Here is a 24,514-nt window from a genome sequence, read left to right on the forward strand (position 1 = left end):
GCAATACAGTCTTTCCAATGCTGGAAAATCCGCACAAGTCTTCCGAGCAGAGGATTACTTGGATTCCCTTTCTGAGCCTGAGCCCTCAGGGGAGTCCTGGGGCATTTCCGATCTGAAATTGCAGGGGCTGGTGTCCTTCGAAGACCTGGCTGTCCTTTACACAGAGGAATAGGCAGCTTTGCTGGATCTGGACCAAGGAGCTTGTACAGGGAGGTCACGCTGGAGAATTATGGGAACCTGGCCTCCTCGTTGGGTAAGGAACCCTGTCCTTGTCTGTGAGGAAGCGGAAGACTTGGATGGACCCCACGTTGCTCAGGGCTTCCCACCAGTCCTTTTTCTTGAGGAGGAGTTTGGTCCATTCATCCTTCCCCAACTGGTCTGCCTTACAGGTGTTTTGGACTTTGACTACCAGCAGCCTGAGCTGGCAGTTGTCGTCCAGAACATCTGGCAGGGGCCAGGTAGGGAAAGACTGCATTTAATCGCCATCTTTTCTCAGCTTTGCCAAAGGAATTAATGGGGAAAGACACGGATTTTCATTGCTGTTCCAAAGGGCAGGGCTTAGCTTAAAGTGCTTGCTGACAGTAACAGAGCCTTTACGAGAGCGATTTCAGTCTTTCGGAAGCAGGTGGAAATTGCCAACGTTGCAATGCCAGCAAATGATTGGCAGTTAGGGAAAGAGGCGTGACTTTCCAGGAACCCTGAAGCTCACAGTTCAATACCAGGAAGGTCAGATTTGTTCCCCACCCATGAGCCACAGCCACTGGTGGAAAAAACCTTAGTACAAACAAAACCCATTAATTCTGTTCAGAGTGGAGAAATATCTCCATTACTCACTAACTAGGGTCAAGGCTGTTTCTCCCCCGCATGAGGTTGTGGAAAAACATGGTCAGGAAATTCAAAGTGCTTAATTTTTAAGGCCCCAAGTGGCTTGGGACCACTTACCCCAATCTTAAGATCTTCTTCCGAGACATATTTCTAAGAACCCTCGTCAAGCCACGTGGGAGACGGTTGCTGATGAAGGAAGGCGTTTGGGTCATGGAACAGCCTCCCTGAAGTGACCCACTGGGCATTTTTAAATCATCTTTCTGGGGCCAGGCAAAGCCCTTTTTATTCACTGGATGGTGTTCCTGATCTTAACATCCAGGCTCTAAAATGTCTGATGTGTCCATTCATGTATTTATTACATTTATAAACTGCCCAATGACAGATGCTCTCTGGGCAGTTCACAACACTGAAGACTGTGAAATACAACATTCAATACACTATGAACATGTCATTGTTTAAAACTGCAGTATAAAACTACAGGGCAATCATTTAATACAGTAAAGGGATTAAAACAACAGGCTGAAAGATTAAAATTCTTCTGAAATAAGGTTGTGCGCTTCCTCACACCAGGAAGAGCACAATCTAGGTGCCAGATAAGCCTCCCTGGGGGGTTCACTTCTCATCCAGGGTGCCAAAACCAAAAAGGCCCTGGCCAGCTGCCTCACTTCCTTTGCTTCTCACAAAAGGAAGCAAGATGAGTGGCTATTCATTCTCCCTCTGTCTCTCTAAAACAGTTTTTAACCTCTTTCTCCATAGGCTGAAAAGGTTTTGTGTTACTATTTTTCATGTCCTTCTTGTATTTTATTTCCTGATTTCTCATGGACCACCCAAGGAACCTGTTATTGGGTGGCTGTGTATAAATACAGTAACCTAAAATAAAAATGAGAATAAATGGAATGGCCCTTGAGTGACATGCTGGGGACTTACACAGAATATGTCCTGGTGTTTCCTGCTTGCCTCTGCTTTCCTGAGAAAGATCTGCAGCCCCAAAACCCAGCCTCATCTCTCATCTGGGACAAGGCAAAGACCCGTAGGTTCCTGATCCTCAAGGGGTGAATGAAGAGCTTCCCTTATGCTCAGGTGAAGGGGCCAGGTAAGCAACAAGGCAACCTGCAAGATAACATGGACAGGTGTGCCATTGGGTTTGTAGCGCACGTGTATTTCAATATCAGAGCCATAACAAAAACCTCCCAGGCCAGGATGGGCTTTCAGGCCATGTGCCAAGTTGGGTCAGAAGAACTAAGTATTCTGGGTTAGCCACTGCAAGAGAAGAATGAATTCTGGAAGATCTAAAAAGGTCAGACACGTCCCTCTTAAAGGCATTAAGCAAAACAGCCCTGCAAGGTGGACCACCCATTGGTCCTGAGACACCTGGAAATAACCCCATCAATAGCAGCCAGCAGACACAGCAATATATGAGGCCATCTAGAACCAATCAAACTCCCGTCCAGCAATTAGCATGAGTCTGGGAAGCATGAAAGCTCTTTATTCCCACTAGTCATTCCAAGGACAGAGGGAAACAGTATGAAGAGCAAGAATTTAGGAAGGGGGGCCCAGCTCTGAGAACAGCCCTGGCCGCCCAGCCTGTGGTTGCTGGCACTCTCCTTGCCCACCCAGTGCATGCTGTCAAGAGTACCCAGCACAATCCCCACCGTCTCTCCCACCGTCTCTGTTAGCTCTTTTCTCTGTGTGTCAGCCAGGAAATGCTTCACCTCTTCAGGAATACTGAGCAAGATCAAGATGCAGCAAGGATATGTCCTGCCTCGGTTGAAAGCTTCTGCCTGCTCTGTATTTTCTGTTGAGTAAACTGAACTTTCAAAGTGTTGTGTGTATCAACCAGTGCAGCCCACGTTAACATTCAAAACCTCCTTTGAGGTCTACTGTTTCCCAAGATGGACGGTCATCTGAGTGGGATGGTGTAAATTGGTGACCTGCCACAGCAGGGGGTTGGCCTCCCAACTCTGCCCGTCTGTGATTCTATGACGTGGCCAAACAGTTTAACCCAGTGCCCTTCAGGTGACTGAGCAAGAAAGAGATCTTGGCATTTTGGTGGGCAATCTGCTGTGTGCAGCTGCTGTGAAAAAAAAGTCAGCTCCATGTTGGACATCGCTGGGAAAAGAATAGAAAATAAAACTGCAGGTATCCAGTTGCCCCTAAAATTTATTCAGAATATTCTGTGCAGATCTGATCCCCGCATCTAAAAAGTTATTGTTGTATATGAGTACATCAACTTTCCCCAACTGGATGAACTCCAGATGTTTTGGATTATAACTCCCATCCTCCTGGACTAACATGGCCCATGTTCAGGAGTGCTGGGAATTGTAGTCAGCACATCTGGAGTGCTGTGTATGACCTGTGTTCAAGCTGCTCCGGATGTCCTTGCAACCTCAGATTTGGTATATTTGCTCTAAATCCGGCGGAAGCAAGTGAGACCTGTGCTCTTTGCAGGAGTGAGGAACCCTTTCATCTCCAGGGCTGGATTCACTTTGGAGAAGCTCTTCAAGGCCACATGCCAGTGGTGGGAGGAGCCAAAGGCAGAAGGGGTGAGAGGAAAGGCGAAAGAAGTGAGAGGAGGGGAGAAAGGAGTCTAGCCAAAAGTACCAGCATATTTGAGCTTAAGCCTCTTGCTGCCAAGAATTAACCCAGGTTCCCTTTAGATGCCAGGAAGTACATCTTGACAGTTAGGACCCCCAGGGTATGGGATGGACTTCCACAGGACGTGGTGAAGCCCCATCGGTGTGGATGTTCAAAGATAGACTGGACATGCACATGGTAAGCATGTCATGAGTGGAGCCAGCTGGAGCCGGGGGTCAGACTAGATGGCCCGAGAGGACCCTTCTGACTCGCTCAGTTTCTATGTTTCTATATTTCTAATTAAGCTTTAGAAAGGCATTTCAGTTTCCTGGTGTGGGGAAAATTGTACAAAAGCAGGGGAAATGCCAAATGATTTGTGGGTTGGCCCAGAGGGAGGCACATAACTCTCTGGAGAACACCAGAGGGGCCATATTTGGGCTTCCGATAGACTGGATTTATATTTGTTGCGGTTACGTGCTTATTCTTCAGTTGTAAGGAACCAGAGAATGACCTGCTTTGTTGTTCAATTCAACTCAACTCTGAATTATGGTAACCCTGTGAATGAAAACCCTCCAGAACGTCTTATCCATGACAGCTTCCATTCGGGAGTCCATCCATTTGGTCTTCCTTTGCTTCTTCTGCCTTCGACTTTCCCTAACATGATTGTCTTCTCCAGGAAGTCTTGCCATCTCATGATGTGTCCAAAGTATGACAGCCTCACTTCTGTCCTTTTTGCTTCTAGGGAAATTTTTGGCCTGAGTTGCTCTAGGATCCACTTTTTCATCTTTCTGTCAGTCCAGGATATTTGCAAAGATCTCCTCCAGCACCATCTTTTCAACACATCAATTTTCTTCCTGGCATATCATGTTATTTTAATGCTTTAAAATCACCATTTAAAATTTGGCCTCTTGTCCCAAGTTTCCTTACTTTCAATATAAATATTTGAAGCCCAAACACTATCAATAATGAAGTATACCACTCTTTCCCTGGCTTAGGGACAAATTCTTCTTGTGTCCTTTCTCCTACCAGGTAAATCAAAGAGGAAGAAAAACATTTAATGCCCAGAGTGCACTAAATGTTTTTCTGAATCCTTGATGCTTCTCAGACATCAGAGACTCCACAAGGGAAAGAAACCTTATAAATGTTTGGACTGTCAGAAATGTTTTCCTGAACGTTCAGAGCTTTTGAGACACCAAGGCAACCATGTGGTAGAGCAACCTCATAACTTCTTGGAGCACAGCAAATATTCTTCTGAGCAATTCTCCCTAGTTTGGCCCAATAAAACCCATTTGGGAGAGAAACCTTTAAAGTGCTTGAAATGAATGTGGCAGATCATTTGCTTTCAGATCAACCCTTGTGACACGTTCACATATCCATACAGGAGAAAAACCATATATGTGTTTGGAATGTGGGGAATCTTTTGCTCAGAAAGGAAGTCTTGCGGGACATCAGAGAATCTACATGGAAGCCAAACCTCATCAATGCTTTGGGTATGGCATGCATTACCCCAAGCACACACACCTTGTGAATCACCAAAAGGCTAATATGGGAGAAGTACCTTTTAAGTGCCTGGAGTGTGGGAAGTGTTTTGCTCAAAAGGGGCGCCTTACCAAACATCAGAGAATCCACACAGGCATGAAACCCTTCCAATATGTAGACTGTGGGAAACGTTTTTCTCGGAAAAGCAATCTTGACGTGCACCAGCAAATCCACACAGGAGAAAAGCCTTACTGATGTTCAGTATGTGGCATGGGCTTTGCTGGCTGCTCATCCCTAATTTACCATCACTGAAGTCACGCTGGGGAGAAGCCGTTTTCATGCTTGGAATGTGGGAAACGTTTTGCTGGCCAATCATCCCTCCTGTACCACATGAGAAGGCACACAGGAGAGAATTCTTTCAACTGTTTGGAGTGTAGGAAGGGTTTTGCCAGCAAATCTTCCCTCATTTGCCATCTTCCTTCACTTGCCATCAGAGGACACACATGGAAGAAAAACCATAAAATGCTTGGTGCATAGGAAAGGCTGCTCTGATAGGTCATCCTTTGTTTACCATCTGCGGTCCTCTCCCATCTCCACATGGGAGAGGACCATTTCAAGTGTTTGGAGCTTGAGGTCCCTGTTGCTCCCAAGCAGCCCCTTTCATGGCTCCACAGAGTCCTCGGAGAACACATTTCTAAGCAACAAGATTATAACTCTGGAAAAGTGATCTAATGGAACCAGGACCACCTGTCTTAGAAATCCCCATTTCCCCTGGTGTGTGTTTTATTAACACTTTATTATCATGGGACAAATATGGATCCCAGTTAATGCTGCCTTATCCAGGTGGGGAACCTCCAACTATTTGGACTTCAGTTCCCATCACCTTCAGCCAGGATAACCCGCAATCAGGAATTCTGGGAATTGGTCCAAAGCACCTAAAGGGCACCAGCTTGGGGAAAGCTAGTTAAGAAGATAAAAATATAGGTTGATTTAACTTTTGTTCATACTTTAAGTCCTTTCAGCATCTTTAAAAGGTTGCCATGTGTCTAGCTTTTGCACACAGGGAATGTTGGAATTCCTTTATGTTTAAATTTATATACATTGAACAAATGAGAGCTACACAAAATGCACAGTAACTAACTGTGTAATTCCTGCACTCTCTTCTACCTCCTACCAGGATATGCCTTTCCCTGCTTCCAATAATCAGTTGGCTCCAGGTGAACCTCTCTGGGGAGTGTATTCCACAATCCGGGTGCCAGGGCAGAGAAGGCCCTCCTCCGGGTGCTCACCCTCCTAATTTATTTTAAGGAGGGCTCCTGAAGAAGGACCTCTGCCTCAGAACTCAAAGGGCAAGAGGGCATATAGGAAAGAAGGTACTCCTTCAGGTATCCAAAACCGAAGCCATTTAGGTAGTTTAAAATGGTTTAAAAGCAGCCATGATCCCCATGTTAGAACAACAGCAACAACAAAACTATTTGCAAGCCCCGATTGTATTAAAAAAAATAATCTGAGCATTTTCAGTTCTGAATTTCGAACTCTGAAATCCCAGTCCTGTAGCGGCTGTGGGATCAAAACAGGAGTTTGCACCTGCTGCCTGGATCACTTGCTATGAGTAAACATTTTGCGGCCCGGGACTTCGCTCCCTAGGTGGGCTCTATGTTCATGTTTGGCTTTCTGTGTGCTCTGGCTGTGCGCACATTTTGTAATAAAGTGGACATCGGGCTTTTCCACGCAGCGGGTTCAGCACCGCGCTTGTGCGCTCTTCCGCAGGCGTCGCGTGGTTTCCCCTGCAAAGCCTCTCCCGGGGTTGCGTTGCGTTGCAGGAAAAGCTTGGGCGGCTCAGCCGCTCGCCAGTTCTGCATTTTCCGTGCCATTTCGCCTAGAGATCCGCCGGGCCCCTGGGCTCACCCCTCTCCCGGCCTCCCCCGGCCTCCCTTGCCCGCACCTGCAACTGCGCTTCCTCTGCCTTTTTTCCCTAAAGGGTTAAAACCGATGTCGCTCAGACTCCTAGAAAGGCCGCAGCAGGGCCGGGAAGGAGGGATGGGAAAGGGGAAGGCGCTTCCTGTGTTAGTACTCGGCCGCCCTGCCTTTGGTCGGGGGCGCCTGGCTCAGGGGGTCCCCAGAAGATGCACAGGTGTGGCTGGCCAGGTGGGTGCGTCGGGACAAAGGGAAGGTGCGGCGGCCGGCGAGGGTGGGACGCGGAAAGCAGGCGGAAGATCCGCGGGGCAACGCGAGCGGCGCGCAAAGCGCAGGGCTGCGTCCGCCGAGCCGGAGGGTGTCACAAGCTGCGGCGTGTTTTGCTGCACTGCCCTCTCCCCTTTCCTGGGAGTAAGGCCCCCTGAGCGCCGTGGGACTTGCTTCTGAGTAGACGCACAGTCACTGCAGTGAGCTCTGTGCGTTCGGATCAATTAATTCTAGCTGTTTTACTGTTTAGTATGCGCTAGTCCTCCTCGCAGGGTGGAAGGTGGCTGAAGAAATAACAATGCTTGCAACAGCCTGGGTTGTTGTTGTTTTATTGCTTGGCATTTATAGCCCACCCGTCTTCCTCTTACGAGGTTCTCTTCGGCTCCAGTTTAGCCTCACAACAACAGCCCTGTGAGGTAGGGTAGGCTGAGAGTTTGTGACTGGCCCAAAGGCACGCAGTGAGCTGCATGGGGACTCGAACCCGCGTTTCCCAAGGCCCCGTCCCACACTTTTATTGCTATGCCACACCGGCTGTCCTTAGTTTGTTCGAAACTAGGGATTTCCAGTTGCCAGAAAATATACACGGAGGCAAATGTTATTGATAGCGCTTTCTCTCCTGTGTTTTCATACACCAGGCGGGATACTCTGACATTTCTGCAGCTGAAGTTACGAGCAATGCTCATCCCTTTGTGTCTGTAATGGGCGCAGGAGCATGGATGTGGCAGGCCAGGTGGCAATCCAGTACAGGGGGATGGATCCAGATTTAATCTGGATTGACCGGCTACTGGAAGTGCACCCTCTGTCTCACAGCAGCTGATGCCTTCAGCCCTCTGAAAATGTTTCTTGGAAAATCAGGATGAGAAAATGGGGTGAACTGTGGCATGGGGGAAAACCCAAAAATTGGGCAGAGGGACCTTCTGTCAGTCAAGCCTTTCCTCTTAAGAAAGGACCCTCTTGCTCAAGGCAGGGCCAAGGTCCAGCCCCAGGTGTCTGCATTGGGGCATGTTCTTGCATACAGTTAGTTGCATGGAAGACAGAATTTTGCTGGGTGCAGCTTCTCCTCAAAGCACATGTAATGGGGCGGCCATCTTTCTTCATGGTTAACGGATTCCTTTCAGTTTGCTGCTAGTTGGGCCAAGATAACTAAGGTCATGGCATCTGGTCCTATAACTTCCTGGCAAATAGATGGGGAAGAAATGGAGATAGTGACAGATTTTATTTTCTTGGACTCCAAGATCACTGCAGATAGGGACTGCAGCCAAGAAATTAAGACGCTTGCTCCTGGGGAGGAAAGCTATGGCAAATCTAGACAGCATACTAAAAAGCAGAGACATCACGCTGCCAACAAAAGTGCGTATAGTCAAGGCCAGGGGTCGGCAACTCGTGGCTCCGGAGCCACATGTGGCTCTTGAATGCCTCTGCTGCGGCTCCGTCGCTTGTGTCACAGCCGCTGACGATCCGCGGCCCGTGCCCGTGCCGGCACAGTGGTGCAGTGGCCGCCAATCCACGGCCCGTGCCGGCACAATGGCACGGCCAGCACAGTGCTTGGATAAATCGAAGAAAAGAAACGTTTCTGAAGAAAACCAAACTTTTGATACTTGGGTAGATTCATTTGCTTTTACTGCTGACGAACTTATAGGTTTTGCTGTTTAATGCATGGAGCCCTTTAGCACTGACTTTGACTCTTCAGGAAGCGGTTCTCCTATTCAAAATATAGGAAAGGAGTCCTACTAGTTTATAATGTAAGATTAAAAATAACAGTTTTTAGTGACTGAACAAGAGCTGAAGCTAAATCATAATGAAGATATACCTAGCGTTAAGGTAAAAAACGATATATGCAGTGTTATCTTCATTTTAGCTGTCAAAAGGGTTTTGCGGCTCCCAGTGTTTTTTGTGTGGGAAATGGGTCCAAATGGCTCTTTGAGTGTTAAAGGTTGCCGATCCCTGGTCAAGGCTATGGTTTTCACAGTTGCAATGTATGGCTGTGAAAGCTGGACCATAAGGAAGGCTGAGCGCCAAAGGATTGAGGCCTTTGAACTGTGGTGCTGGAGGAGACTCCTGCGAGTCCCTTGGACCGCAAGGCGATCAAACCGGTCAGTCCTAGAGGAGATCAACCCTGACAGCTCCTTAGAAGGCCAGATACTGAAGATGAAACTCAAATACTTTGGCCACCTAATGAGAAAGAAGGACTCCCTGGAGAAGAGCCTAATGCTGCAAACAATTGAGGGCAAAAGAAGAAGGGGCGGCAGAGGATGAGGTGGCTGGATGGAGTCACTGGGGCAGTGGCTGTGGGCTTGGGTGGACTCTGAAGGATGGCGGAGGACAGGAGAGCCTGGAGGAATGTTGTCCATGGGGTCGTGAAGGGTCAGACATGACTTAGTGACCAAACAAAAAAAGTCGCATCTTGAGTATCGTGTCCAGTTCGGGGTTCCACAGTTGAGGAAAGATGCAAGCAAGCTGGGAAGGGTTCAGAGGAAAGCAACAAGGATGATCCAGGGATTGGAAACAAACCCTTGAGGGGAGAGATCGAAAGACCTGGGCAAGTTTCGCCTGAAGCACAGAAGACTAAGGAGAGATGAGAAAGTGCCCTTCCAGTATTTGAGAGGGTGTCACAAAGAGGAGGGACAGGAACTTTTGTTGATCATCCCAGAGTGCAGGACACGGGAAGCTGGATCAGGTCATCAGCTTGGAATGAGCTCCCCGCTGAGGCCCACTTGATGCCAACTTTACTCTATTTTCGGCCCCAGGTAAAGGCCATTCTCTACATTTGAGTTGTCTTCTGGGGCCTGCTAGCTGTTAAACAGGTCTTAAGATTGTCTTCAAGTTACATTACAGAAGCAAATAAATCTGCTTATGGTTGTGCATTGTAGATTTCATGATGTTTTAATACAGTGCATTTTTATTTGTCTTTTTAATGTGCTGCCATGAAATGCTCAGAGAGCTTCGGGTGTTGGGTGGTATAGAAAATACACAAACATTGCCTTTCTACAAATGTCACCAAGCTGGTATGCACCAATTCAGATAAGAACAAATGCATAAAAGGATGTAATCCCATTAAAGCAACTGACAGTGCTGTACAAGGTCACTGACCGTTATCCTCTGAACTCCGAGGACTGCAGGAGTTGTGGGGAAGATGAGAGGAAGGGGGAGGCTTGTGAGGAAGAGGAGGGTGGGGAGGACTGCTGGGTTTCCTTATATTCTTCCACGTCCCACCCTGAGAACCGTCCCCAGCACTGGCTCTGAGGTCACTGTTTTGTCTTTGGAGCCACAGCCAGCATGGAAAAAGCCACAGCAACGGCAAGGGCAGAAAGAGAACACTCCAAATTTGGAGCCCCAGCAAAAAAACAACATAGCAATGTATTTTAGCTGGCAGTGCCAGTTATTAAACCTTTGGAGGGGAATTTCAGCCTCTCACAATGGAGGAAAATGTGCAAAAACTGGAAAACCACCAAACTTTTGTTGGTTGGGTGGAAGAGGTGGGGTGTGGAAGTGTGGCCATCTGGGAAAATCTAGAGGGCCCAGGTTTAGCTTCTTGGCCTGGGATTGCCCACCTTGCCCTGGTTGGCCCTGTCCTATTTTGATGGGATCGTCTACAGTGTGCCTGGCATAGCATCACTTTGGAGCATTGTGGGTATTTCAAAATGGCGGCCCAAAGCTGCTTGGACCCTGGCCAGTGATCACAGGTGCTGCGAGCTAAGACCAGGTCTGTTTGTAGCATTGGCTTCTGGAGTCTGATGGCATCAGTCAGGGGGTCAAGAAGCCTTGCTAACTTGGGTCTACAGGATGCTTGGGCTGCATAAGCCTTTGGCCTGAACCTAAAACTTGATTCCTGTCTTTTGTGGTGAGGAGGCTCCTGAGTTGCTTGAATTTGTCATGTTTATTTCTTCTTTCCTTCAGGGGGAAGCCTGGGTTGTAGGTTAGCACGAAGCCAGCTTCTGTGTTTCCTCACTCTCGTTTCTGAATGAGCAGGATTCACAGGCCCAAAGCCAGAAGGCACCCAGTTCCTTCCAGTTAACAGAACAAAGCGAAACGGAGCCCCTCTAAGGTGAAACCATGGCTGGAGAAGGAGGTGCCATGGCAGTCCTGGACCTCCCATTCCAGCATTTCTTCACACCTGTGCTGTGCCCTGCTATTAAAGTGGAAGAGGATGAACCCCCAAATCCCATAAATCAAGAGTGGGGACCCGGAGGTGGCACAAAGGGCGGCCATTCTGTTCAGGCGGGAACGGCCAAAGGGTGTCCAAAATGGACGACGTCAATACAGGTGAAACAAGAGCCAGTGGAGGGGCTGGACCAGTACTGGGAAGATCAATGGCAGGAGTTTCTGAGGGCTTTACAGTCTCCTCAGGCCCAGTGGGAATATTCGCAGCTGCAGGTAGATGACAAGAATGCCAGCACATCAGCTCTGGCGTCCTTCGACAGAGACGTTGAAAGCAGCTCCTGGCCTAGACCAGGGAGAGCAACTCAGATTTTTCCAGGTCTCTGTGGAGATCCTGAAGCAACCTGTAAGTGCCCAGAAGAGAGAGATGGGGAAGATCACAAAACACCCATGAAAGCTGATCTGGATGAGGAAGACATCAGTGCTGAGATCCACCGGAAGCGGTTCCGGCATTTCCGCTATCGAGAGATGGAGGGGCCCCGAGAGGTTAGCGGCCGGCTGCGGGAACTCTGCCACCAGTGGCTGAAGCCGGAGAAGCGCACGAAGGAGCAGATCCTCGAAGCCCTCGTCCTGGAGCAGTTTGTGACCATCTTGCCTCCGGAGATGCAGGGCTGGGTGAAGGCGGAGGACCCCGAGACCTGTGCCCAAGCAGTGGCCTTGGCCGAGGACTTCCTGCTGATTCAGGAGAAGCTGGAGGAAGAGGAACAGCAGGTGTGGTGATATCTTCCGTATAGCTTGAAGTGCCCAATCCTGCCTAATCTTGGAAGTTAAGCAGGGTCAGGCCTGGTTGGAATGTGGATGGGTGACTTGAATGTCATGAACTGCCCAGAGAGCTTTGGCTACAGGCAGTATTGAATGGCAACAACAGCAATAGTAATAGTGATAATAATAATATCCTCTGAGCAGTTTTATGGGTAGTTTCAGGTGACTTGTGAAATGCCTTTAGTTTAAAGCTGTGCTCCTAAGACTCATAGAATAACAGACTCCCAGTTAAACCATCCTTCTTAGAATTCTCCATGCTATTTGTGGCTCGAGAAATTAGAGGAACAATTCACATTTCTCGTGGGTGTGGCGGGGGTTGGAGAAATTCTCCAACAGTTTCTCCCAGATAGGGCTCCCTGCTTGGAGGGGCAGTCTTCTTTGTTTTGTTTTGTTTTGCTTTGTTTTTGGCACAGTTTTGCTCTGCTTCTGGAATGCCTGGGTTGACAGCCAAGCCTTCTAGCCTGCGTTTTCCACAGTGCCCCAATCCAGGGCATTGTGGAGGTGGGAAGAGGTGAGGCAGCCACTGCAAAAAGGGGAAGGGAATTAGGAGAAAATTAATCAGAGTGGCTTCTTATTTCTGGAGGAACCAAGCAAGAAAAGCCTCAGAACATTTCTGAGGAAAATGTTTTCCGAGAAGGTGTTTTAACATTTATTTTGGCCATGTTTTTGACCTTACGTGTGATTTCCACAGTGGACCAGCTTTTTCCAAGTCATGTCGATTCTGCAGATTTCTGGACCTGTTTTGGACAGGTGTTTCCCTTAATGCACATTAGCACAAATTCCCACTAACATGGACAAATTTGTGCTAATAGGAATCAGGGCAAGAAGGAGGTAATTCTGATTTTAAGGAATTTACTTCTGGCAGTGGGATGATAATGGAACAAAAAACGCCTTGACAGTCCAAAAACCAGACTGACTTTAGGACTAAGGCCTGATCTGAAAACAAAGCACATGCAGGCATGAAGCTCTGAACTTCATTTACAGCAGGGAAGGGTAAAAAAGGGTTAAAAAGTTGTGCAAAGATCAAACAAGATAGAAACCCAGGCGCATCTCTTTCAGAAACCCTTGACCCAGGCTGCATCTTCTTAAACATGGGAGGAATCTTTTGAAACGGTGCTGCAGACTAAAGTGCCCTGCCTAGACTCCCTAGATGTTACCTGCAAGTATAATTCTTCCGTTCAGACAGGACTGTAGTCAGTATTCCAGGTTCACCAGTAAAGACTGAAGATCATAATACCTTTCCATGGAGGCCAGATGAACAACCAGCAGCCAGAATCCTTTATTCCCCCTCAAGCCCTTGACCGAAATGTAGTGGCCTCCATAGCCCATCAGAACTTCCTGGAGCAAAGGCAGGGTTGGAAAGAGCCATGCAGCTTCAATTTTTGGTTCTGCTTGGACCTTGAAGTTCTGGAGAACAGCACAAAACTATGACATTTCCTCTCTTTTTTTGTAGGGGGGGCTAATGACTAAGTGGCCAGAGTAGCCCTGAGCTAGGAGACCTTCTCTTTTTGTTATTCCAGGTGCGGCTGGAGTCATCTGAGGAGGGAAAGAGGGAGGTGTTGGTGGGCTTCCCATCACTCTTGACCTGCAGACCAGGACAACTGTGTGAAGGAGATGAGGAGGAGGAAGAGGAGGAGGAAGAGAAAGAGAAAGGTGATAATCCCGGCTTGCTCAGCAGGGACCTGGGCTGTTATAGGAGGGTTACAGGACATGCTGGGAGCAACTTGTAGCTTTTCGTGATGTGACTTATTTATGTATTTAATTTTTAAAAATTGCATGCGGCCTATTGTGCCATAGCCTCTCTGGGCATCTCACAATCTGAAATTAAAACCATGATAAAAATGGATTGTAACCTAAAAACATCAATTATTCCTAAATATACAACATCAGTTAAAATAAAATACAAGCAATGGTTTAGCAGACTTAGCCATGGCTATTTCAGGGTGTTCTTTTCTTCAGTTCTGTATCATCTTCTTATAGAACTTCTTTAAAAAAAACGATAGTCCCCAAAGAGGATAGCAAGGGAAAGGGTCTTCTCAGCGGTGGCCCCCCATTTATGGAACACTTTTTCCCAGTGAGACCTGCCCAGCATCAACATTGTCCATTATTTCATAATTTCTATACTATCCAGTAGTCCACACACTCCTATAACAGCTGCCCTAACTCAGTTCTTTTATTAGAATCCAGTTCTCTCTCTCTCTCTCTCTCTCTCTCTCTCTCTCTCTCTCTCTCTCTCTCTCTCAGACTAGCCTACCTCGTAGGGTTGTTGTGTATATAAAATTGACTGACCCGTGTGTCTCTCCCTATACTTTTTTGGAAGCAAGGTAAAAACTTTTTCTTAAATTGAAACTGACTTCATGGTAACAGCCTTCCCTCCGTCCCTTTCTTCCTCACAGTCCGTGGGAGGTCACCCCCGATGCTTTCTGGCTCACCTTCCTTTCATGCTGCCCTGGAACCACCCCAGGTAAAAGTTGGTGATGACGGCGGAGGTGTGGGAGAATTGTGGGTGGTGCCCATGACTGAGGGTCCTTTTGCGGGGAGGGGGGTGCTATAGCAAGAACAGTCAGCCTCTGGCTTTCCAAATATGTTGGACTACGCATCCCATCACCCCACCCATTGGCCATGCTGGCTGGGGCTGAGGAAAGATGGAGCGTGGAGGCCCACGGCTTCCGTCTTCCATGCGATGCCACAGAAGAGCTGCAACCTTGCAAAATAAATGCCATTTGGTGAGTATTTAACCTTGGGCTAGCCGGGCATTCACCAACCTGGTTCCGTCCGGATATCTGAGACTACAACTTCCAGCATCCTCAGCAGACAAAGCCAACGCTTGGGCTGGCGAGAACTGTGAGAGCATGGCCAGGAATCGGAGCAATAGGAATTGTGGTTCGACAACATTTGGGGAGAGTGTGACTTCCCCACTCCCGATCTGAGGCCGGCAGATTGGATTCACCCAGGCAGAGTCCTTGCACTGGACCACACAGTGTTTGGTTGCCGTTCTGCCTTGAGCCTTTGCAGGATCGTGGCCGTAAGAGCAGGAGGAGGAGGGCCCAGGCATCTGGCCTGCGGCTACTTCTGCTTCTCTGTCTCTCAGGGACTGGAGACCTTTGAGGAGACTGCCGTGTGCTTCAGCGAGGGCGAGTGGGCCCTTCTCGATCCAGGCCAGAGAGCTCTCTACAAGGAAGTCATGCTGGAGAATTACAGGAACGTGCGAGCGCTGGGTAAGGGTCTTTCAGCATGCGCTTTCAGGCCTTGCCTGAAAGTCAGGCAAGGCAAGAAATAATCAGAGTATTACTGGGATGAACCCTGGAGGAAGCAGCCCCTCCAGAAATTGCAGCCTTCCTCTCATGCTTGGCCCGCGGGGTCTCGCAAAGCAAGCCAAGGCAAGAGGAAGCCGGCAAACGCTCATGGAACGAAGGTTGCGCAACTGGCAACCTTGTTCCGCGTCGGACGCAGCAGCCCCAAGGGTGCCTGTACGCCGTGCAGAATGGGACGCTGCTCGCGGCCATGCAGACCTCCGTCCCTGGCTGGACCCGCTTGACCGGCCTGTTCCTCGCCAGGAATGGAGCCCCGCATGATCGCGAGCAGCGCCCTCTTCCACGTCATGTGTCAGCTCTCTGGGCTACTGCAGGTGGCACAGAACAGGTGGGACTCCACTCCTGTGAGCACCGGGCAACGTCGCCAGACTCGGGCTGCTGCGGAGGAGTCCAGGGAGCCAAGCCCAGGGAATCTGACGGATGCCCAGTCCCTGTGGAACTTCTCCCACATTCCTAGCTCAGAGTTTTTCTTCTATCCCAAGCTTCCCTATTTAGCAAGGACAGTCCCTCTTTTCTGCCACACTGTCTGTGTCACCGTTCAGGGCACCGTCCAGCGAGCCAGGCCCTATTTAGGGTACCCTGTTACATTGCCCCTCCATGCAGTTTTCTCTGTCTCGCATTCCCAGTGCTCCACGTTCTGTGGCCACAGATGATGCCCAATCCTCACTGAACTGTTTTGGGTGGTTTATTTCTTTCCTCCCTCGTATTTCCCTCCTTCAAGAAGAGGGTTTGTAACAGGGCTGAACAGGGGGTTTTAACAGGGGTAGGCATGTCATGAGCAGAGCTGGCTGGAGCCAGGGGTCAGACTAGATGGCCTGGAAGACCCCTTCTGACTCGCTCTGTTTCTATGTTTCCAAAACAGTCACATGCAGATTGTGTCACTGCATTTCACTAGGAGGAAACATTGTTTACCCCTGTCAAAAGCCCTGTTTTAAAAGAAACCTTTACTTTTGACAGCTGCAGGTGCACCCAATTGGGATGGCTTGTGCTTTTCCTCTTTCCTGAGCACCTCAGAGGATCAGGAACGGGGCAAAGGTGGGGGACACTGAGAACTCTTAGGGCCGCACTCAAAACCTAGAGGATCTCACTATGAAGGGGGTGATAGATCTCGCAGCTTGGTGCTCTTGACAGTTTGCCATTTGACAGCTGTCAAAGGAAAGAAAAGCCAATTACACAGAATAATCCATTTAAGCTGAAACAACCCAGATTCAGGCTAGACATCAGGAAAAACTTCCTCACTGTCAGAGCAATAGGACAGTGGAACCAGCTGCCTGGAGAGGTGAGGGGCTCTCCCACACTGGAGACGTTCAAGGGGAAACTGGACGGCCATCTGAGTGGGATGGTGTAACATGGAGTCCTGCAACTGCGGGGGGTTGGACTTGGTGGCCTTCATGGCCCCTTCCAGCTCTACTATTCTATGATTCAGTGACTTGAAGCTTGACTTTAGCAGTGCCCATGAATGGTTCCTACTTTGACAACAAACCCTTGTTATTAAATGTTATAATAATAATAAACCCTTAAACCATTAATAAAATGGTAATAAATAATAATAAACCCTTAAACCATTAATAAACCATTAATAAAAGCATTTATTAAATGTTATAATAATAATAATAATTATTATTATTATAGCATTTCTATGCCGCCCCTTGCCGAAACCTCGGGGCGGCTTACAACATGATAAAATACATTGAAATACAATAGTACATAATAAATTACCATTAAATATAACAATACAAAAAATACATTAATAAACCCTTGTTATTAAATGTATTATTATTATTATTATTATTATTATTATTATTATTATTATTATTATTATAATGGCCGGGCACCACTTTTGGGTAGGCAGAGCTGTGCACTGGCGCACCTCCAAACCAGAGACGAAAAAAGGAGAAAATATTTTTGCACGTTCCTGGTGCCAAAAAAAGAAGAAGTGGCGAAGCGGTGATAACTACTCCATGGTACCACTTGGCACTTGGGAGGGGCTTCCAAAGGCTGTTACTCTCACTTAGGGAATTCAGAAGTGATTTTGAGAAAAGGGGAGAAATTGCACAGCAGCCACAAAGGAGGTTGCAATCAGAGTTGGACGGGCGGACGCTTGCGGGGGCGGCGAGTGGTGGTGGTCCGGGCAGGCTCAGCAAAAGTAGCATGGAGGTTTGCTGCTCTTGCTGGACAATCCACTCATTGCTTCCCCAGGCCCATGATGAGGCCGTTTGCCTGGGTTCAGATGACACAACAAAACAGCCTCTAGAGCAAAGTATAGGGTGGCACGGTGCCCTGAAACAGCTCGCCCTGCAAAAATTGACCTGGGCTCATATAACGTAATAACCGTCTGTGGCTTCTTACTTTTGAAGTATGATGCAGACTCAGGAATAAATGTTCTAAGTGTTTTTGTACTTGATAGTCGTAAAAATAACTCCTTGATTCCCTGACTTTCTTTCTCTTCTTTAAAGGATTTTTGATTCCCAAACCAGACATCATCTCTTGGCTGGAAGGAGGGGAAGATTTATTCATCCACAATTCTAAAGAAACAGACAGGGCGAATATTGCAGGTAATTGCTTACCTGTGTTTCAGGACCATTAATGTCTGAGATATATCTGGTATCGAAGGGCTGGTGGGCTATTCCAGTGTTATTTCTCCCTCTCTGCAACAAATAGACCTATTCAGTTTTGAGTCTCAAAAGTGCACACACTCCCTTCTTTAGTTGATTGGTATTTACTTCAGAAGTGTTTCAGGATGTTTGCCCGCCTTGGAAGTATTGCCCTCACTCTGAATTGACTTCGACATCAATGATGTCAGCCTGTAATCAAAGCTGATTGGCTGGTTACAAAGTATAGCAACATCATCCTATTCACTCCGTGATCTTCAGCTGGCTGGCAACAATTAAGTGACTGATTGAGAGAGCATTGCCCTCACTCAGAATTGGCTCCATATCATCTCAGTGACAGGAGACGTGTAGTAACCTGACCTCACATGTTTACTCCATGATTCCCAATTCAGTGAGATTGTTTATGTGACCCAGCTGGGTAGAAGAAGGGTGATGACAGGCACATTTTAAATTATGTTCATGCCCTGAAAGGCAGCATAGAAAAACATGAAACAGAATAAATAAAAATTCTTGTATGAAGAAGGATTAGCGATGTGTCACTCTGTGGGTTGAATCCAACTTTTACTTATGCTGGAGGAAACCCACTGAAATCAATGGGACTTATGTTAGTCATGGCTACGTCTGGATCCAATCTCCCTTCTCTTTAGTCTTCTCCACTTTTCTGGGTTTACTCCCTTTCTGAAACTGGGACCTATTTATCTTGTTCTCACTTTCTGCATGTCCTGACAGTCACTGTTGCTATAAATGAGATCAAGGAAGAAAACCTGTGTCAGGAAGTCCCTGGGCTGGAAGAAACATCTGAGATGTTCCCAGGAGGACGTCAGGAGAGCATTTTCTTGACAACGGAGGACTGCGAAAGTGAGTACTCCAGTTGTAGTCCGGTGGCCAGAGTCCCTTCTCGGCACGGAGATGGTCCCAAGCCAGGTGGGGCTAGAAAATCCCCTGCCAGGAACCTTGGGAAGCTGATGTGGCCGGTTGCTGCTGGTAGCACTTGGCTAGAGTTCCTCATGACCTGACTCAGCCTAAGGCAGCTTCCTTTGTTTCTATTTAGTTCTCTTTAGACAGAACCATGAGGACTGGAATCTTGCTTTGAGGTGGGAATAGCAATAACTCAGGGGAAGAGCCCTGCTTTGCAGGCAGGGGAGAGAACCACACCTGAAACCCTGGAGAGTTCCTGCCAGCCTTTGTTGGAAGTCCTGGACTAGATGGCCCAAGGGTCATGCTCAGCATGTGACAGTTTCACAGAATCCTAGGATAACAGAGCTGGAAGGGACCAGAAGGCCATCAGGTCCAACCCCCTGCTCAGAGCAGAACTCCAGTTAAAGCATCCTCTGAGGTTCTAACATTCCTTCTTAGAAGCAAACAAGAAAGGAAGCTATCATGGAGGATGCAGCTTGCAGAGAGACTTTTATTTGGTTTTTTAAAAAAAGAAGTGATTTCCCCCACCAGCTGAAGATTTTGGGTTGAGTATTCAGTGTTTCTGGTTAAAAGGATCTTGGATGGCAGGTAGCTGGAGTGGGGGAGATGGAAATTTTAGTTCCATGCAGTTGAAAGTGGGCTGGAGGCAGGAAAGTTTTCCAGCTGGCCGGCAATATTTTGCTGCCTGGGATAGGGCAGCAAATGCTCTCAGTGCCCAGAGCCATTTCAGCTGTTTTGCACAAGAGGCAGAACCCCCCGCAAGACCTGCTGCTGCTGCTGCTGCTGCTGCTGCTGCTGCTGCTGCTGCTGCTGCTTCTTCTTCTTCTTCTTATTATTATTATTATTACTACTACTACTACTACTACTACTACTACTACTACTACTACTACTACATTTCTATGCCGCCCCTTGCCGAAGCCTTGGGGCGGCTTACAACACAATAAAATACATTGAAATACAATAGAACATAATAAATTACCATTAAATACAAAAATACAAAAAATACACTGAGTTACAAACATAATATAAAATTAAAATTATCAGTATAAAATAAGTAAATAAATAATATAGGAGGAGAAAAGAGAAGGAAGAAGAAGTTGCCCTGGCCAGATCATATATTTTAACAATTAAAATGATGTTTAAATAAAAAGGTCTTTACCTGGCGCCGAAAAACCAGTAACGACGGTGCCAGGCGGACCTCTTTGGGGAGTGAATTCCATAGGTTGGGCGCCACCGCAGAGAAAGCCCTCCTCCGGGTACTTACTCTCCTAATTTCTTTCATGGAGGGTTCCCGGAGAAGGGACTCTCCTGCAGATCTCAAGGGGCGGTCGGGCAAATACGGACGTAAGCGCTCGTTCGGGTAGCCAGGACCCAAGCCGTTTAGGGCTTTTTATCCCTGGCAGTCAAAATGCACATTAATGCACTGAGAATTTCCTGTCCTTGCCTGGTGGCTGTGATGCGCTGCCTCCTTACACAAGGGCTGACCCTGGCCCGGCTCGGAAATCACCTGCCCGCAGCCTGTATTTATTATTAAACATTTATAAGCATTTATTATTTCTTAAATTTACATCCCGCCCTTTTTTCTTACAAAGAGCTCAAAGTGGCTTACATCATTCTCCAACTTCTGTTCTCAAAATTATTCCCACAACTGCCTGTAAACCATTCAGAGAGTGAGTTTGGATATGGAGGATGGTACATAGAAGCTTCAATCAATCAATTTTAATTTAATTTAATAATTTAATTATTATTACTACTACTACTACAAATATTTGTATCCCGTCCTTCCGCATAGGTGCTCAGGACGGCTTTCATAGTGTAAAATTAAAATAATACAATAAGACATTTTTGTATTTAATTAATTTAAAATAAAACAAAATAAAATAACCCTGTGAGGTAGGCTGGGCTGAGGGTATGTGACTGGCCCAAAGTCCCCCAGTTGGCTCCACGACTGAGCGGGGACTCGAACCCGGATCGCCTGAGTCCCAGTCCCAGGCTCTTAACCACTACACCACACTGTGGCTCTCATTTTATTTTATTTTTATTTTTATTTTTATTTATTCATTCATTCATTTAGAGCATTTGTATGCCGTCCCATCTCATAGCCTCGGGACGGCTTACATAAAATAAAACATAATACAGACAAAATCCAGATTCACAGTACAAGTGGTGTAACGGAGCCTCTGAACTTGTCTGCAATCTGCACAGGAGCTGGGAGGGAGCGGGGAGGAATAGTGGAGTTGAATAGTAGAGCTGGAAGGGGCCAGAACAGCCATAAGGCTCCAGGTAAACCATCCCTCTTAGATGGCTGCCCAGCCGCATCTTGAATGCCTGCGGTGTGGGAGAGCCCTCCACCTCCCTGGGTCACGGGTTCCACTGTGATATGCTCTAACAGTTAGAAAATTTCCCCCAATATCTAGCCAGAATCGAGCTTCCTGCAACTTGAGCCTGTTCTTTCATGTCCTGTGTTCTGGGATGACTGAGAAGAGATCCTGGCCCTCTTCTCTGTAACAGCCTTTCAAGTACTTGGAGATACTGCTATTACTGGTAATACTTCTGGGAGCTGTGAGAGCCAAATTGCAAGGTTTTGGAAAGGTTTCCAGAAGTTCTTATTTAGGCAATACCTCAATAGGATACGGTCAGTGGCACTGATTTTTCCATCTGACCATCTGCTTTTGTTTGGGTAGCGGGGGGAATAAAGAGAGGTGATTTTGTTAGAGTCTGGTGCCTGTTCTTAATGTAACTCTGAGTGCTTGATGGAGTGGATCGCCCTCCAGTTGATTACTTTGATTCCTGCTCTAGTAGGTTTTTATAGAATATAAACAGGCTAGTTAACAACTGATTTTCTTAAGTGTATTATTGTGGCTATCAATAATGTGAATATGTTGTAAAATAAGAAAAAAGAAAAAATAGATAACAACTTTCAGAGCTTGAAGGTCAGAAAGAGAAGGAATTACCTTCTAGCATGAAGTGATGGAGTCCCAGTTAGCACCTTGGTGACTAGTGATACCTGTGTGTTCAGTAGTGATACCTGTGTGTTCTTCCTCTCCATCTCTCTCCCTCCACCAGGTGATGGCACAGGTAGTGAGAGTGAGACAGGTGTGACCCGGCAGGCTGGCTCCTCTGCACCTGATGGAATGATACCAGGAGCTTCCCAAGGGGAAGTTCCCATAAAATCTGAACCTCTCGATCAGGACTATGAGTCTGACAGGCAGCCCTGGCAGCAGACAATGAAAATGTGGGGTATATCAATTCAGAAAGTGGAAAATGTGGCAGATAACATTGGGATAGCTCATGCCGAAGAGGAACGCCACATGTGTCGTAAATGCGGACAGACTTTTGAACACCAGTCAGGACTTATTGTGCACCAGATGATCCATACGGCGGAGAGGCCCTATGAGTGCCTTGAGTGCGGCAAGAGCTTCTGTCAAAGGGAGAACCTTCTTGTACATCAGAGAATCCATTTGGGGGAGAGGCCTTATGAGTGCTTTCACTGTGGGAAGCACTTCAGCACCCGGTCGCATCTTATCACACATCAGAGAATCCACACAGGTGAAAAGCCATTTGGTTGTCTTCACTGTGCAAAAACCTTCAGCAACAAGTCCTCGCTGGTCACACACCAGAGAATCCACACAGGAGAGAAACCGTATGAGTGCCCTCAGTGCGGGAAAAGCTTTTGCCAAAGCGGACAGCTGATTCGACACCAGAGAATCCACACAGGAGAGAAGCCTTATGCATGCCCACAGTGTGGGAAAAGTTTCTGCCAGAGGGGACAGCTCATCAGGCACCAGAGTATGCATACTGGAGAGAAGCCTTTTGAGTGCCTCCAGTGTGGAAAGAACTTTAGCCGGAAATCTTATCTTGACATTCACTTGCGGATGCACTCGGGGGAGAAGCCTTACGAGTGCCCTGAATGCAGGAAAAGCTTCTGCCAAAGCGCCCAGCTGATTCGGCATCAGAGAATCCACACGGGGGAAAAACCGTTTGCATGTTCCGAATGCGGGAAAAGCTTCTGCCAAAGCACCCAGCTGATTCGGCATCAGAGGATCCATTCAGGGGAGAAGCCGTTTGCCTGTTCTGAGTGTGGGAAAAGCTTCTTTGAGAAGGAAAAGCTGGTAAGGCATCAGGGAACCCACATGGAACCAAAACCATATGAATGCACCGAATGCAGGAAAGGCTTCCCACGGAAAGATAAGCTGGTTTATCATCAGAAAACTCACACAGTGCTTGAAACCTTATGAGAGTTTCTTTAAAAAAAAAAAAGGAAAGAAAAAATCTGTTGAGTTTCAGGCAAAACACATGTCGTTACTTCTTTGAGACACATCAATAGATTTCTGCAGGAGTTCAGGACATCCCAAATATAAGAATAAAGACATGAGAGAAAAGCAAGCAAAGAGTCCCGCAAGTTCAGCCTTCAATGGCTGACTGGATGCTAATGGAGACTTGTGAGTAAGTCATGAAAGATAATGGCCATTTGCCTTGTGAATCCTCTGACTACCTGGGAGAATAATTTGCTCCACCAATTAGAACTATCCAATTGGAATGGGAAATTCTGGAATCGCTGTTGTCCAAACTGGTACAGAACAAAGACAGTTCTGCATCTGTAGGGCAGTTAAGTTGTTTTCGATCCTGGACTCGATGGTCTTACAGTGATGGGATGAGGGGGGGTTCCCCTCTTTAGATGGTGATGTTGCTTCACGTATTTCAGAATGTGGCAAGTTGGCCTTCTTTCTTTAGGGGTTCTCCTTTTGATTCTTCTGTGTGGGACCCTGGACATTTGCCCCAAAGTCCTACCCTCTTGGCACCACTGCTTATTTCAGAATGGAAACCAGCTGAAACTGAGTGTAGAACGTCACGTAGAATTATTTAAATAGGTAGATCCAGATTGGCTGGGTAATGTTGGGTTATCCAGAGAATAATGTTGTGCATCTCACAGTTCATGGGTCTTGTCTTGGTGTCACTAGTTCTATTCCTATTCCACCCTTGATGCAATATTTGGACCAACTTGTAGATGGGGAAGCAGCGTTCTGGAGAGATTCTGTCTCAAAACCGTGACCATGCCGGTTCCTCAAAATGTCATCCAGTCACCCTAACGAGGTTTCAACTGAAAAGCATTTTCAGAAGAAATCTTGGCCTGTCTGATGAAAGTCGGGAACGTTCATGCTGTTTTGACTCCATCTCCACTACGGTTTTCCCCTTCTGCCCCCACAAGGGCTGCGTGGGCTTTTGCTCCTCCCACCAACGTCCTTTCCCTTTGCGCCACCATCTTTTCCTTTGCTGCCACTCGGTTCTCCGTCTGCCAATCATCCCCGGCACCCATTTCACGATGCTGTCAATGTCCACGACGACGACAGCAAAGCAGTAGCCGTATGACGCTTTTAAAAGCTGTTGCAAGCTTTGCAGGCACACGGGGGGGCAGACCAGTGACAGTCTGACCAAGGACTTAAAGTCCACCTGCTAAATGTCGGAACGATTTTGACGCAGCCCCAGCTGTTGCAGGTGAAGGGTGGGAGAGCAGAGCTGAGCAGCTAGAATGGCCCAAAGCCACCTCTGCTGTTGGGCCAGTGGCCATGTAAATCACACACACGCACAGAGAGAGAGAGTGCAAACGCACACACAACTCCCAGCTCCTAAAATGTGTCTGTTTACAGAACAGACACACAGCCAGCTTCATGTATTACAGCCAGCTCT

The 24,514-nt window shown here is 47.4% G+C and overlaps 1 protein-coding gene across 1 annotated transcript; it reads left to right on the forward strand.

Moving 5' to 3' along the window:
* The first annotated feature begins 6,976 nt into the window (after positions 1–6,976).
* Positions 6,977–23,758, forward strand: LOC123035087 (zinc finger protein 157-like). The gene is made up of 8 exons (XM_044452946.1): positions 6,977–7,026; positions 10,960–11,931; positions 13,503–13,635; positions 14,379–14,446; positions 15,074–15,200; positions 17,753–17,851; positions 18,638–18,766; positions 21,893–23,758. Exons 2-8 carry the CDS (start codon positions 11,116–11,118, stop codon positions 23,062–23,064), a joined length of 2,544 nt encoding a protein of 847 aa, XP_044308881.1. The 5' UTR covers positions 6,977–7,026; positions 10,960–11,115; the 3' UTR covers positions 23,065–23,758.
* Positions 23,759–24,514: the final 756 nt, after the last annotated feature.

Source organism: Varanus komodoensis, unplaced genomic scaffold (genome assembly GCF_004798865.1).
Source record: "Varanus komodoensis strain SLA01 unplaced genomic scaffold, ASM479886v1 scaffold76, whole genome shotgun sequence".
In the NCBI taxonomy this organism is placed as follows: domain Eukaryota; kingdom Metazoa; phylum Chordata; class Lepidosauria; order Squamata; family Varanidae; genus Varanus; species Varanus komodoensis.

Coding starts and splice junctions, on each gene's coding strand:
- LOC123035087 (XM_044452946.1), top strand. CDS start 11,116: ATGGCTGGAGAAGGAGGTGCCATGGCAGTCCTGGACCTCCCATTCCAG. Junction 14,447..15,073: donor CTGCCCTGGAACCACCCCAG/GTAAAAGTTGGT, acceptor TCTGTCTCTCAG/GGACTGGAGACCTTTGAGGA. Junction 17,852..18,637: donor AGACAGGGCGAATATTGCAG/GTAATTGCTTAC, acceptor ATGTCCTGACAG/TCACTGTTGCTATAAATGAG.